The sequence below is a fragment of the Oculina patagonica genome, chromosome 4 (assembly GCF_052425735.1).
Source record: "Oculina patagonica isolate OP01 chromosome 4, crgOcupat, whole genome shotgun sequence".
Taxonomy (NCBI): domain Eukaryota; kingdom Metazoa; phylum Cnidaria; class Anthozoa; order Scleractinia; family Oculinidae; genus Oculina; species Oculina patagonica.
In genome coordinates, this window is record NC_135761.1 from 53043637 (window position 1) to 53058589 (window position 14953).

Here is a 14953-nt window from a genome sequence, read left to right on the forward strand (position 1 = left end):
GAACGTCAATGAAAAGCCTCTGTATCGTGCCATGTTTGCACTAAAATGGCTTCCAGTGTCTCTAATCTTGTAACCAACTTGATAGCCGGGGTATGGGGTATGTGAAAAGCGCGGGGCCGGTGTCACGAAGATCCCAAATTTGGTGACGCATTTTAACAGAAAAATATTAAACTTCTCTTTTTAGCCAGAAAGAGATTTTTTTATGCTTTTTTTAAATTTAATTTTCAGACCCCGGGACCCCACGTTTTTCATGGACCCCGGGACCCCGGCTCCGCGTATTCTACTAATCCTGATCAGGCACTCCTGCACCAGACTCGTACCCAGTCGCTTCTCTTGCTTTTTGAGCGGCGTGCAAGGCATCAAGGGAAGGACGAACTTATTTTGCGAAGCGACTGGCAGAAAACCAAAATTTTCTTGCACAAATTCGACATTTCTTGCAAGCATCAATATACAGCCGATTTGAGGAACTTTTTAGACTTCTTTCTTCTTGAGTAGTATATTCAAGACTAAATATCAAGTTTGGACGTTATACAGCTCATATTTGTTGAATTAATACAACATTTTCTAAGTCTGCCATTCAAGATGGCGGATGCAGCTGACAGTTGACGTCGAGAGTCTGGATATATCTTTCCACAAGCTGAATTTAGAGGGTAAGTGGCAATGTTTTACATTTATTTTGGAATAGGTTATGTTTTTAGTACGATCATTGTGTAAATTCCAGCCTATATTGATATTTTCAGACGATGACGGACGTGACGAACACTCAGAATCAAGTAGAAGAACTCTCTTACAACATACAGCTCACAATACGAAGGCTTCAAGTACAAGCCTACTAATTTGACTTGTAATTGTACATCATTTTGTTTGTGACCAGTGAAGACTGTCTCATAACAATTATTTTGTGCTCTTTATGACTAGTCATAGCTATTATTGGAACCAAAATTTTCTCTGCATAAGGGATATTTTCAAAAATCTCAAAAATGATTTGTCAATGCATTAAGCTGCATTAAGCCTGGTTGTCATATGGTTTTATTAGTTGTATAAGTATAAGTCTAAGAATTAGCTGAAAATTATCCTGGTATGTTATATAGATACCTTTTGAAAGATTTTTATTGTTCAGTCCATTCTCCCAAATTCTGTGGAAATTCTGCACAACAATTTCTGTCTAAACTTAGAAAATTTTGTTGGTTAACCTTTCTATGCAATTTCTGTTAGTTAGATAGTACCGGTAGTGGTATTGAGACAAAGGGAAATGCACTTACTACAGTTTTGTCACAATCTGTTCTTTTTCTTTTAATATGGACAGTCATCACGACAAAAGTTTGAATTTTTTGGATACTTTTGATATGACAGAAAGTGATACCACTTTTAATTAGTATTGAATTGACATATTATAGTAGAGGCTCTCAGCATCTCCAGTGTTGTATGGCTTAAACAATAAAATCAAATTGCATAAGAGAATCATGTCACTCTCATATCTGTTGTCAAGTTACCTAATGTTATGGCTTAGTACAAACAATATACCTGAGAAATAGTTAGTCTTAATTACTACTACACAGTGGACAATAGACTAGGAAACAAAGAATCAGCAAACTTTAGCACTTTCTTCTTAGCTTTTCATTTCACAGGTGTATTGTTTTCTCTTTATTTTCCAGGTATATATTAGTATTTTCTTTCTTGTTTATTATAAACAACTGTGCCTATTCCATTCCTGACTTGGTATGCTTTTTCGGTCAGTGTTAAAAATGGTGCAGATGTGTTCTCTGTCTAATCTCTCAAGTTCCCTTGAAAAAATCATATGGCTTGCTCTTCAGATTTTAAATTGTCCTTTCCCAGCCCATATCGCATTGGAAGTTTTTTTTAGTACATCTTGCTTGCACACTTAGCTCAGTATAATCTTAGCTACCAATAGATTTGGATTCTGGCAATTATCACACAAATTGCCACATGGTTGTGATGTGTCACTGTCCCTATCATAGTATGACAGATCTACAGCAATGGCTCAGCATGCAGTATTTCACTATCTAAGATATTTTTGGTACAAGTCTGTTGTTCTGCTTATGGAGATTAGAATACTTGATCTGCCCTCAAACCTATAGAAGAGAATGCATGTTCAGGGCATATGATCACGACCTGCTTTCTGGAAGTAATCCTCCATGGATAATTTCAGGGATAGTGAGACGGATGACAAATCTCGTGCCCTTTTTGTTAATTCCCAAGCCAAAGGCTTTTGTGACACACATTACAGTACATGTATAATATTGTTACTGATATGTTAGTAAATAAGAACATGTTGACAAAGTAAGAGTTACTATAATAATATTGGTGTGGAGTTGGGTTCATATGGGGAAGGAAAATTACTATGATAATGTATAATATTGCAAGATACATGAAAATGGTAATTAGGGAAATTGATTTTTCTACAGAAATTGTTTGTAATGAATTAACTGATGAATTAATGTAAATTAATAAAAATAACTCTAATAAAGTTTAGGGACAATTGCTATGTTTGTTAGCATGCATGTTTTCAATGGAAGCTAAAACAAGAATAATTTCAAATATTGTGGAAAACCAAAAGAACTTCACAATAGACACTTGCTAAACAATAAACTCATCCTCTTCATGAAATTGATTGGCTAGAATATATGGAACATGGATTTCAAGAACACATGTTTCCACAAATTATATATGGTTTAATTATAAGCTCTAATGATTATTAAGAGCAGAAAGGAGCACAAAACCATGTCCTTGTTTGGAAATTGAACCCAAGCTTCTAGATAAATAATCATATCAAGTGAGCTGCCATCTGTAGGAACTTTAAATTGAACGTTTGCGTGACATTATTTTTGTTGAGATATTGCGTGACGTTTGCACGTGAACGTCGTAGTTTTACTTGCCAAATATGGCTCGGTGTCATGTTAGAACACGTGTTGTAAAAATCGAGTTGCAGTTGAACAGTCGAAGAAGCGAATGATGCGTGCGAAGTAGGAAAGGAAAAAGGATGCGAGATAGATCAAAATAGATGCGGAGAAGTGTTGTAAACGAAGGTTGACGCGGATTAGGATACGATTAAAGTTGTGTTTCAAAGAGAGAGTGTATACAGTCCTCAACAAGTGGTCCTCCGAGCTCGATGTGAAGAAGAGAGACGATTGCGACCGACGTGTTTATGTTTTGACAGCAGCGATTGTGCATGAATAATTGTGAGAGGTTTTGAGATGGGAGACTTGCAAAAGAAACGAAAAATTCTCAAGGGACATCGAGGATATGCTGTGAAAGAAATTGAAACGATTGATGGGATAATTGCTGGAGAGTCCGAGGAAAAGGAATCACTCCTGCGAGACTTGAAAGACAATTTGACAGAAACTATGAAGATAATCGCGAAACTGAATGAGGAAATTCTGGTGTTGCTGGAGAAACAAAAGGACATTGAACAAGAAATCGCCGACGCAAACAACTTTAGAAAAGAGGTCAGGAAAGGTATGCAGAAGATCGATACCTTTCTACGAACGTGTGGAGGTGTTAGCGAGCAAAATCCCAATTCGTCGCAAGCACAAAATATTCAAACGCCGCCGTCGCAGAGCACGTGCTCCGTAACTGTACGAGCGAGGCTGCCAAAACTCGAACTGAAAAAGTTTTATGGATCCGTTGCTGAGTGGCAAGGCTTTTGGGATGCCTTCAAGAATGCAGTCCACGAGAATCGTCAACTGTCGGAGATCGATAAGTTTACGTATTTAAAAGGTTTGTTGGGTGGAGAAGCGAGCACGGCCATTGCGGGTTTGTCTTTGACAGAAGGGAATTATGGCGCCGCTATTGACATTTTGAAGAAGCGCTTCGGCGACGAGCAGAAAATAATCAGCGCACACATGGACAAACTAGTGAAATTATCCCCGGTTTACAATGGAAAAGACACTGGAAGACTCCGAAGGTTGTATGGTGAAATAGAAGTCCAAATCAGAGGATTACAAAGTATGGGGATTCAAGCTGATTCGTATGGGACATTGCTGGTACCAATTCTCTTGTCGAAATTGCCGGATGATGTGAAGCTGGAAATGTCTCGTGGAGTTGAGGATGGTAAGTGGAAGCTTGATGATTTGTTGAAGAAGTTGATTGATGAGATTACTGCTCGGGAGAGGTGCACGAGCGTAAGCGTATCCCCGACCTATCCTTCGGGTCCCAAGAAGTCTGACCGACAGTCAACAAGTACCTTCCTTGCACCTGGGGGTTTAGAAAATAGATGTGCATTCTGCCTGGGGCCACACAAACATGTTGGCTGCAGGAAGATAGTCAGTCCTAGTGAAAGGAAGCAGATTGCCAAAAGGTTTGGGCGTTGTTTTGTTTGCCTTCAACGGGGACACAAAGCAGTTTGTTGTGAGTGTAAGGAGAAATGCAAATGTGGTTTGTGGCATCACCCAGCCTTGTGCGACAACCAGTGTAAAGAGCCGAAAGTGGAAAACGAAAACTCACGAAGTGCAATATCCAGTGAATCACACAAACCGACGGAGACTGGTGCAACATTGCATGTAAATTCCAGAGCACGGGTTGTGTTACAAACAGCTCAGGCGATGGCGAGTACAAGCGGTGTTACAAAGATACAAGGATGTAAGATTCGAGTGATATTTGATGCTGGTAGTCAGAGGTCCTATGTGAGTGAGAAATTAGCCGAAATGTTACAGCTGAAGAGCATAGGAAGCACAATCATGGAAACTGGAACATTTGGACAACCCCAAGCAATGGTGACAGAGAGAGAACTTGTCACACTCCATGTGGGACATCTCTTCGAAGAAGATGGTGTTCAAGTTGAAGCGTTTAAGGTACCTGTCATTTGCAAGGCACTGCAGAATCAGCATATAGAAGAGGCAAAAAGGGTCCATCCATACTTGAACAAGCTATGGTTTTCAGATGTTTGCCCAAGAGAGGAGAATTTGGAAGTTGATCTGCTTGTCGGTGCTGATTATCTGTGGGAGTTTATGAAGGGTGATGTAGTAAGGGGGGAGAGAGACGAGCCAGTTGCTATCTTGACTTCCCTTGGATGGGTGTTGTCTGGTCCATTGAAGATCCCGCAGCGACAACTGACCACAGGGACAAACTTGGTCACACATGTTCTGGAAATCCAGGATCAAGCTGTACTAGAGACAGTACAAGAATCACCCACAGTGGAATTTGAGAGGCTATGGGACTTTGACTCCATAGGAATCAGGGAGAGAGACAGTGTGCATGAGAATTTCTTGAAGAGTATTAAGTTTAAGGATGGCAGATACATTGTGGGCTTGCCATGGAAGGAGCACCACAAAGAATTACCGCTGAATTATGGAAATAGTCTTCAGAGGTTGAACACTCAGATAAGAAGATTAAAGAGAGTTCCAGAACTGTTGAGAGAATACGATCAAGTCATCAGAGAACAAGAGAGGGATGGTGTAATTGAAGCTGTGACTAATTTAGAAGTGGGTGAGAATGGCAGAACCCACTACTTACCACATCATGCGGTTATCAGAAGAGATGCTAAGACAACGAAAGTGCGAGTAGTTTATGATGCGTCATCACGAGCTGATGAAAAGGAGCCTTCCTTGAATGACTGCCTGCATGTGGGGCCGTCCCTCACACAGTTGTTGTTTGACATTTTGGTGCGTTTTAGATGCAACAGGATCGCGTTGATAGCGGACATTGAAAAAGCCTTCTTGAACATTGAAGTTGATGTGAAGGACAGAGATTGCTTACGATTCTTATGGATGGACGACCTTGATAAAGAAGAGCCGATGGTTGTTGTCTACAGGTTCTGCAGAGTAGTGTTTGGAGTGAGTTCCTCTCCATTTCTGTTGAGTGCAACCCTTAGACATCATCTCAAGAGCTATGAGAATGAAGATGCAGAGTTTGTGAGAAAGGTGCTAGAAGAGTTTTATGTGGACGACTTCAATTCAGGAGCAGATAGTGTCGAAGAGGCATTCACACTTTACCAGAAGATCAAGTCTCGACTGGAAGAAGCAAGTTTCAGGCTAAGGAAGTGGAGTTCGAACAGTGAAGATCTGATGAAGAAGATTCAAAATGACCGTGTTGAAACAAGAGCTACTGAACAGTGTGGAGAAAGCCTCAAAGAAGATGACGATACGTATGCTAAGACTACTGTGGGAGGTGTTGATGAACTGAAAGACAAGGAACAGAAGGTCCTGGGAGAAATCTGGAATCGTGTGGATGATACAATCATCTTCAAATTTGATGCGCTGATTGAACTGTGTGAAAACATGAAGCTGACAAAGAGAAATCTGTTGAAGATAATTGCAAAGTTCTTCGATCCTTTGGGGATGTTGAGTCCGCTGACAGTTGGAATGAAAGTTATGTTTCAAGAAGTTTGTCAGAGCAAGCTTGATTGGGATGAGCCCTTGTCAGAAGCATTTCAAGAGAGATGGAGGAAGTGGCTGAGCTCGTTAAAGGAAGCCTGTTCGGTGAACCTAGCACGCTGTATTTATGACGGAATCTGTGAGAAAGTTGTGTTGTATGAGTTGCATGGGTTTGGGGATGCTAGTGATCGAGCTTATTGTGCAATGGTGTACCTAGTGTGTGTGACGAACAGCGGGCGATTTGTGCGTCTTATGGCTTCAAAAACGAGAGTGGCACCGCTGTCCAAACAGGTGATTGCACGTCTGGAGCTGATGGCCGCCAGAATCACAGCGCAGTTAAAGGAAGCAGTAGAGAAGGCTCTGCAATCAAGGATTACTGTGAACAGTGTACACATGTGGTCTGACAGCATCACTACCTTGTACTGGATCAAAGGAGTAAGAGAGACGCTGGCAGAATTGCGAACAAGGTTTTGGGTCAGCAAGGGAAGGCAAGCAGTGAAGCTTAGCATAAGAAGATGTGTTGTTTGTAGAAGGTACGAAGGAACTGCCTATTCTGTTCCGGTTACCGCGCAGTTACCAAGCTTCAGAGTGGAACAAGCGCCACCCTTTTCCAGGGTTGGCATAGACTTTGCCGGCCCGTTGTATGTGAAAGGGAACGGCAATCAAATGAAGAAGGTGTACATTGCCTTATTTTCCTGTGCAGTAACTAGAGCTATTTATTTGGATGTTGTCGAAGACTTAGAGACGCCAACGTTTCTTAGATGTTTCAGAAAGTTCATAGGTCGACAAGGTGTGCCAGAACTTGTCATATCCGACAACGCAAAGACCTTTAAAGCAGCATCCAAGGAGTTGAAACTACTGTACGAACATCCAGAAGTCCAAGCCTTCCTAACCGAGAGGAGAATCACGTGGAGATTTAATTTAGAGAAAGCACCCTGGTGGGGAGGTTTCTACGAAAGAATGGTGAAGGGAGTCAAAAGGTGCCTACGAAAAACCCTGGGAAACGCAAGGCTTTCCTATGATGAACTGTCGACAGTAGTGATTGAAGTTCAGGGAACCTTGAATGTGAGGCCGCTGACTTATGTTTACGAAGAAGGAGACTCGGAAGAGCCATTGAACCCATCACATCTTATGCACGGGAGACGATTGACATCGCTTCCACCTTATCCTTCGAGAAGAGACGAAGAAGAAGAAGAGGTCTCTGTGAAAGGACTGAACAAGCGTTTGAAGTATCTAAGCTGCAAGCTGGACCATTTCTGGAAGCGGTGGAAGAGAGAATATTTGTCAGAATTGAGAGAACACCACCGAAGAAATTTACCAAAAGGTAGTACGGTCGTCCAAGTGGGTGACGTGGTGACTGTGGCCGAAGAAGGAGTGTCGCGTGGCAAGTGGAGGCTTGGCAAAGTAGAAGAATTGATAACGGGCAAGGATGGTGAGACCAGAGGTGCCAAAGTTAAAGTGTTGACAAAGAAAGGGAAGCCGATGTACCTCAGCCGACCAGTACAGGGGCTGTGCCCATTAGAAGTAAGAGCATCTGTGTATGCCAGACCGATCGAGACCAACCAAGTAGTGGAACAAGTACCAGTGAGACAAGTTCCAAGAAGGGCTGCAGCAATCAAAGCAGATCTTAGAAGACGCCATGTTGACCAGCTCCTCGCTGATCAAGGGGGGAGTGTGTAGGAACTTTAAATTGAACGTTTGCGTGACATTATTTTTGTTGAGATATTGCGTGACGTTTGCACGTGAACGTCGTAGTTTTACTTGCCAAATATGGCTCGGTGTCATGTTAGAACACGTGTTGTAAAAATCGAGTTGCAGTTGAACAGTCGAAGAAGCGAATGATGCGTGCGAAGTAGGAAAGGAAAAAGGATGCGAGATAGATCAAAATAGATGCGGAGAAGTGTTGTAAACGAAGGTTGACGCGGATTAGGATACGATTAAAGTTGTGTTTCAAAGAGAGAGTGTATACAGTCCTCAACACCATCTGCACCAACAAGAATTGTATAGGTAGAGCAGACCTACAGTTCTGCTATGTGGTAATATAAAATAAGCCTATGAATGACCTTTATATTGTGGAATTTGTATGAATGACCTTTATATTGTGAAATTTGTGTGCTGATAGCTTGAAATCCTGTTTTCATAGTATATGTATATACAAACAAAAGCATAGAGACCAGTATACAGAAGTACCTCTTTTAATAACTATACATAAGCTTACCAACTTCACGTAAAAAGATTCCACGACAATTTCAACAGTACTGCTAGACTTGTGGAATTACATTTCGAATACATTGAACTTCACAAACACTGAGAACGAGTCAACAATAATTATCTGCCGCCTATTACTTTTCTCGTAATCTTGTGATGTAATAGCCCTTGTGTTACAGTTGTGCCATAGAGTTTAGCTGCTTGAGTTGCTGAGCTGCATATTTGCATTGTAGTAGAATCGTGTTGAATCTCGAATTCGTGTCCTTCGCTCTAGGTTTCAACAAGGTTTACTCCTTATTACATTCAGCGATAGCGATCAACTTAAATACCTTTGACTCGTACTCATTCGAAAGAATGACAGACATGTATAAAGGGTTTCTTCTGAGTGTTATTTTTCGGAAGGAGACTACGTTTAGAATATCGTCTTGGGTTATATGAGAATTGTAACTAACCCGATAATAGTGGACGATTCCATCACGAGAATAACAGGAAACACTGTCAGAGCAATTAGCATGCCGTCAAGGAAGATTACGAGCTAAAAAACAGCAGTGGAATGGCTTTTCTTCAAGTGCATTGTTTTTAGCGGGAAAATCGGCCGCCATCTTGGATTTGTTTTCTGCCAGTCGTTACTCTTTCTCCGTCCTTCCCATCATCCTCTTCGAACGTAGCCAAAACGAGAAAAGAGTAACGACTGGGTACGAGTCTGCTCCTGCACATAAAAATTATCAGTTTGCTTCCGGAGAAGTACTACGCAGTCCAGAAAAAATAAAATTTAGCGATTTTCCAAAAATTAAAAAAAATAAGCGATGTCGTGTAAACAGGTTTTTCATGAACATATAGCTGAGATGGAAATATATGTTCATTAAAAGAACAAAGTCACTTGGAATTGAACGATCAATTCCATCGTATACGTATAAAGAAAGAACATGGTGAAGTGAAAGTGTTTAAAAATAGGTCCTCGTCAGGGAAATCCGTCTTTCCAGCCATGGCCGCCGCGATCACGGCTTTCTTCCAGCCTTCTTAATTGTTTCCTTCCGACGTTGTCATATGGCTGTACAGTGCCACTTTATTTAATTTTGTTTTTCTTTGGGGGGGAAGGGGGAGGTTTTTTTTAATTCAACGCACATTAAGTTTCACCGTGACAAATTTCAGCAAGTACTAAATTTAGCAATTTTCACCCAACTCACTAAAATCGCTAATAATAGTAACCGCTAACAATAGTAACCTTAAGGTAACTAGAAAAACAACATCTTTTTGTTTCAGCTATGCGGAAAAAAACTGATAAACCAAAAAAGAAAGGTTGAAGAAACATTTCATTTCAATTCTGACAAGACTTGTTTTCATATTATTGCTTAATTTTTCCTTTCTTGCTCATTACTTTCTAAGCTTCCCGTGCATTCGCCAAATCTCTCTCGGAGTAATTTCTCACTCTCATGAAAGCGAATACTTATTGGCCATGAGTTCCCCATAGCTCAGTGGTTAGAGCGTTCCAACCGGTATTGTGGAAGGTCATGGGTTCGACTCTCGTTGGAGAACTCGGAAAATCTTTTTTCCGAGCATTTGACTTGTTTCCACTTCTCCACTTCTTTTCACTCCGATACAACTCACTATTATCATGCATGCACTATCTAATAACATTTATTTTCTCAAATTGTCTCAGAATCGACCTCGCCTAGCGACCATGGACATCAGCCCGCATAGTTTGCTTTCCACTAAATAACCAGTGCTGTGCAGCACGCTTTTCCCAACGCTAAACAACTCTGATCAGCAGTGTTAAAGACATATTCAAAAGCGAACCACAGAAAATTTTCCTTTGAAATGAATCTGTGATGGCCGTCATAAATTGCCTTGTTAAAAAGCAGAAAAGCCCGCTTTGTTTGTTTGTTGCATATTTGTACTTCTCTGTAAAGAATTAATCAAAAAGAGATGATGTGTTTGTTAGCTCTGCAATGCGAAAAGGAATTGCTGATGAAATGCTGCTGGCATGGGTTGAGCTTAAAACTGGGGAAGGTCTGAGCTCTCTACAAAATGACATCTAATTCTATGCAGCATACTTTTTATGCAGTATACACAAATAAATAGTGTACATAAAATACGTTGATCACTTCTCTTATTTAGATCCAGCCACACTATCGTGCTTATAGATCACAGGTGGGCATTTTAAGTCTTTTCAGATCCCGAACAGGAATGATTAGCTGAAAAGATATATCTTAGTGTATGCTGTTTTTAGTAACTAAAATTATTGATACTTTTTCCATACAGATAACTGCAGTCATATTATAATGGGCTTAATTTTACTTTCCGCTTTTCGTCTCTCTGATAGGCCGAGGATGAGGAGACGGGTGGCTGGGAAGTGTGCCCATGGGCTGAATTCAGACATGGTGGGCCGGATCAGATGCTTTCCACGAGGCAAATAATTTATAATTTATTTGCTGATGAGTGAGAGATCAAATCCCAAGCAGAGTCAGATTCTTTGTCACAAAATCCCGAGGAGATGTGTAGATGAGATGCAACGTGTTGATGATACTCGATGAAAATAATCCCAAGTTGGATAACACATTTTTCCATGTTTTAAGGTTTGCTAATTGTTGTCATTGTAGTTATGATTGGCGGAAGCATAAAATGAAAATCCTAAGGTAGAGTATTATTGAAAGACTTAGTAGAACGGATTGTAGGGAGCGTCAGGCCGTTTACATTGTTGTAAGAGTGGTTGTCATTTGAGTGTCAAAAAATTAAAATCAAACAATCACATGACTAATGGCAAGAAAACAACACAGTGAACCAATGAGAAATCAAAGCAAAAAAAATAAAAATAAAAATGGTTGAGAAGACTACTCGAGTTTTTTTAACTGCTCAACGAGTGTACTAAAACATAAAAAATCGCTCTGTTGTTTTAAGCGGTTTTGTAATGACTGTCGTTAAAGCAAATTCAAAGAAATCACATCTGACCAATCACAACGCACCCAGATACCGTAATGAACCAATCAGAAGTCACAGTAAAACCTTGCAACCGGTGAAAAGCGCGGGAAAACTCACCACCACAGTTCACTGATGATTTTGGTTTTGCATCTGATTGGCTGAGAAAATAACATGTTCGTTCTTATTGGTCAGTCCAGGCTACACGAGTATTTTCAACTAATCACAAAGCTCAGGGAAAAACACGTGATTACTTTGGACAATCAATAAATAACCGCTCTAAGTTTTCAGATGTCTTTTGTTTATCAAAAACACGAGAAGTTCATTATTAATACTGACTGAATAGTAAAGTAATGTAAATGATTTTCTCATTAATGTGATATAACTAGAACTTCACAAATATCATTTAAATGTTAAGGATTGATTCTCGTGTGTTTGAAATGTAAGAAATATTTTAGTATGGCGTGCAAAATCCTTGTGTTAATTTACTACAGTGAGATGTATCGTGTTCAAATCTATCGTTACCTGTTAATCCACAGCACTGATGAGTTTGTATCTTCCCCTTACATTTTTGAGTTATTTTTTTCAAAAATAGCTCTTAGTCGGCGTGATGTTGTAGTCAGTGGGTGGCTCAGTCAGCGAAGTATGTTTGTTTGTCACACCAATCAGATTTCAGGTACTATCGGAACCAATCAAATTGTAGTTTATAAAGGGGAAGCAATCTGACGTAGTCAGGAATTTCGTTCGAAGTTTTTAGATTAGAAGCGGGATCGGTGAGTTGTGATTTAACCGTGGATTAAAAACGTTTTTCGTAACGCGCGCCTGCTTACAACGCACACGCCGTGAGCAAAAGGCCCAACACTATCTTGTTATTCGTCTTATTCGAGCGTTACGTTTGGAGAGGCTAGCTTTCCTGACCGTAGTAAAAATAACATATAACATTTGCACAAAGCAGATTTGAAGAATAATGTTGTCATTACTTTTGCCCTCCGCTTTGCGAAGTTCGTTGGGAAATTGGAAAGTTTGTTATGAAGTTGCCAAATAGGTTGCGAGTTTGTGAATCAAATTGTGAGCTTCGATACAAAGTTCCCAACTTCGGCCCGAAATTATTAAAACCTTCTATAATTATGTTATCAAAAAGGGCTTTGCAACGCTAAACTGTTGGAAACAAATGTCATAAAAATAAAAAACTTTTATGTTCAGCGAGCCGTAAACATGTTGTCTCGAACAAATTAGTCTGTTGCGTCGCGTCGGCTTCGATTAAAATCAATAAACCATCCAGTTTCATCTGGTTTACAAACGCAGAAGACTTGAAATTGAAGACAGTGAAGATTATGCCTCACAGAAATCGTTAAATATGTGTTTTCATACAAAAAAGTTAAAATTTGACCAAATTTCTACCTGCATAAAATTTATTTATCGCCAAATAACTTGCGTGATCGCTGATGCGAAACGTTGTCTTGCACTTCAAGCTACTTCAACTTTCCTTGACAAGCTCTAAAATCTTCGAGTTCAGAAATCGCCATGACTTTCGAGCAACATGTCTTGTTTCTCCTCAACTACCAAAACTTCGAAAGTTCAGTCGGGCCGAAGTTGGGAACTTATCGAAGTTCGCAATTTGATTCGCAAACTCGCAACGTAATTGGCAACTTCATAACAAAGTTTCCAATTTCCCAACAAACTTCGCAAAGCGGGCGGCCAAAGTAAACTGAAATCAACTGTAAAACATCTCGTTCAAACATTTAATGAACCGGTACAAGTATTAACTTTGCTGTTAAAAGCAACTACGATCGAGAGCAAAAACAGAATAAGAGCGTGCCATTCCGTGACAATTTGATAGCTCAATTAGTTCTTGTTTGTTGAATAGAATTTAGGTTGTGAATGAACGAAAATCTTTGTCGAACAGTTCTGACAGAAAACAAAGACTCCAGGTGTACTGGGCTTCAAAGAACTTTCCCGAAGAAAGTGGTTTTTGATTTGATGCGTTTATTACTTCGTTTATTAAAGTACTTTTCGTTCAATGTCTATATGGAAACGTGGCTTTTCGAGAAAAACAAGGGTATCGTGTTACGTTCGTTTTTAAAAAACAAAGGTCTCATGTTACAAAAGTGAGAAAAACAACAATATCATGTTTCAGTGTTTGGCAAAAAGTCAAAAGTATTCCGTAACAAACAAAAGTAACACGTTACGGTTGCTACAAAGCTAGTAGTCCAGTCAACTTAGTATTACACCCAAAACAAATTGCAACAAAAATAAAACATGCCTTATTCGACTTTGCATATATTGAGGAATAACATACTAAAAGTCACCGTGAATCGGAGTATTGGAACCTCGTCTTTTTTTGCGATATTTGAACTACAATGAAAGATGAGAAATTTAATTTATGCATAACTAATGTGATTTTTACAAGTAACATTGAAGGGTCCTTATCGACAGAAATAATCAAGCTAGCAAAACCAAACAACGACAATCCAACAAATCAGTTTACAACAAATGTAGCAGTTATTACTTATCCTATTTATTGCGTGAAATGACATTTCTATTCTGCCCTTTTTGGTACCTTAGAGAACGTACTACCAGCGGCCGGATTCTGGCATAGATGCAAGTATAGTAACAACGATCGCTAATCGGACATTTCATTAAAAAAGCTGAGTTTTCTTCAAAAATTAAAGATACTGAAAACTGATAAAGCATAATTATACCTTTTTGATGAAAGAATAAACGCTGGTCAAAAAAGTTACCGTCTGATAACTAGAATTGCGGCAAACAATTATGGCGGGAGTTTTGGATGAAACCCTCAACATAATCTGTCAGAAAACTTAATGCGTGAATTTGCTCCCCCAAAACCCTTTCTGCTTATTGGAAGCTGCCTATAATTCCAAGAATCAACACTGATTGATCTTTGCAAAAGTCCCCCGAGTGACTGAGCTGTTACAGACGCCGGGAACACAACCCCGGCGTAACTATGGGCACGCCTCCATCTCTGCACTTAATTCTTTTACAAAAGGATGAACAAATTATTTCAGGAGTAGCAGAATGATTTTGGACAAAAGAAAAAGGGTTAAAACATTTGGAAAAAGTTTGGTAACAACCTGCAAATGACTTGATAAACATGAATTCAAACTTTGAATTCAAACAACAATAACAACAACAACTTTATTCACCACAAATATTTACAAAAGGAAAAGACATATAATGGTATTAATAAATAATTAAGGGTCTGGTGGCCTGAAAAAAAGAGTTTAAAAGGGCAGGCAGCCAGTGACAAGTATGGTATCACTCTATCCACTCAATATTAGCATTTGTATACAGCCACGTCAAATGCTATACAGTTTTGTACGCCAATCGTCACATTTGTTCAACCACTGCGGTGGAAAGCATTAACTTATCAACAGACACGCCTTTTTCTCGCTGTTTTAAAATCCTTTTTAAAAAATAAAAAATAAAACAAATATTTTAACAGGATTAACCCATCAGTACTTTGGTGTACTGTTATC

The 14953-nt window shown here is 39.6% G+C and overlaps 1 protein-coding gene and 1 long non-coding RNA gene across 2 annotated transcripts; both read left to right on the top strand.

Moving 5' to 3' along the window:
- The first annotated feature begins 312 nt into the window (after positions 1-312).
- LOC144648845 (uncharacterized) lies at positions 313-1461 on the top strand. Its single transcript, XR_013569787.1, has 2 exons — positions 313-650; positions 741-1461. It is a non-coding gene; the product is annotated as an uncharacterized LOC144648845 (long non-coding RNA).
- Positions 1462-3215: 1754 nt separating this feature from the next.
- Positions 3216-8237, top strand: LOC144647981 (uncharacterized). Its single transcript, XM_078507641.1, has one exon. The coding sequence runs from the start codon at positions 3216-3218 to the stop codon at positions 8010-8012; it is 4797 nt and encodes a 1598-aa protein (XP_078363767.1). The 3' UTR covers positions 8013-8237.
- Positions 8238-14953: the final 6716 nt, after the last annotated feature.

Bases quoted from the DNA above. Each gene is read 5' to 3' on its own strand.
- LOC144647981 (XM_078507641.1), top strand. From the start codon at position 3,216: ATGGGAGACTTGCAAAAGAAACGAAAAATTCTCAAGGGACATCGAGGA.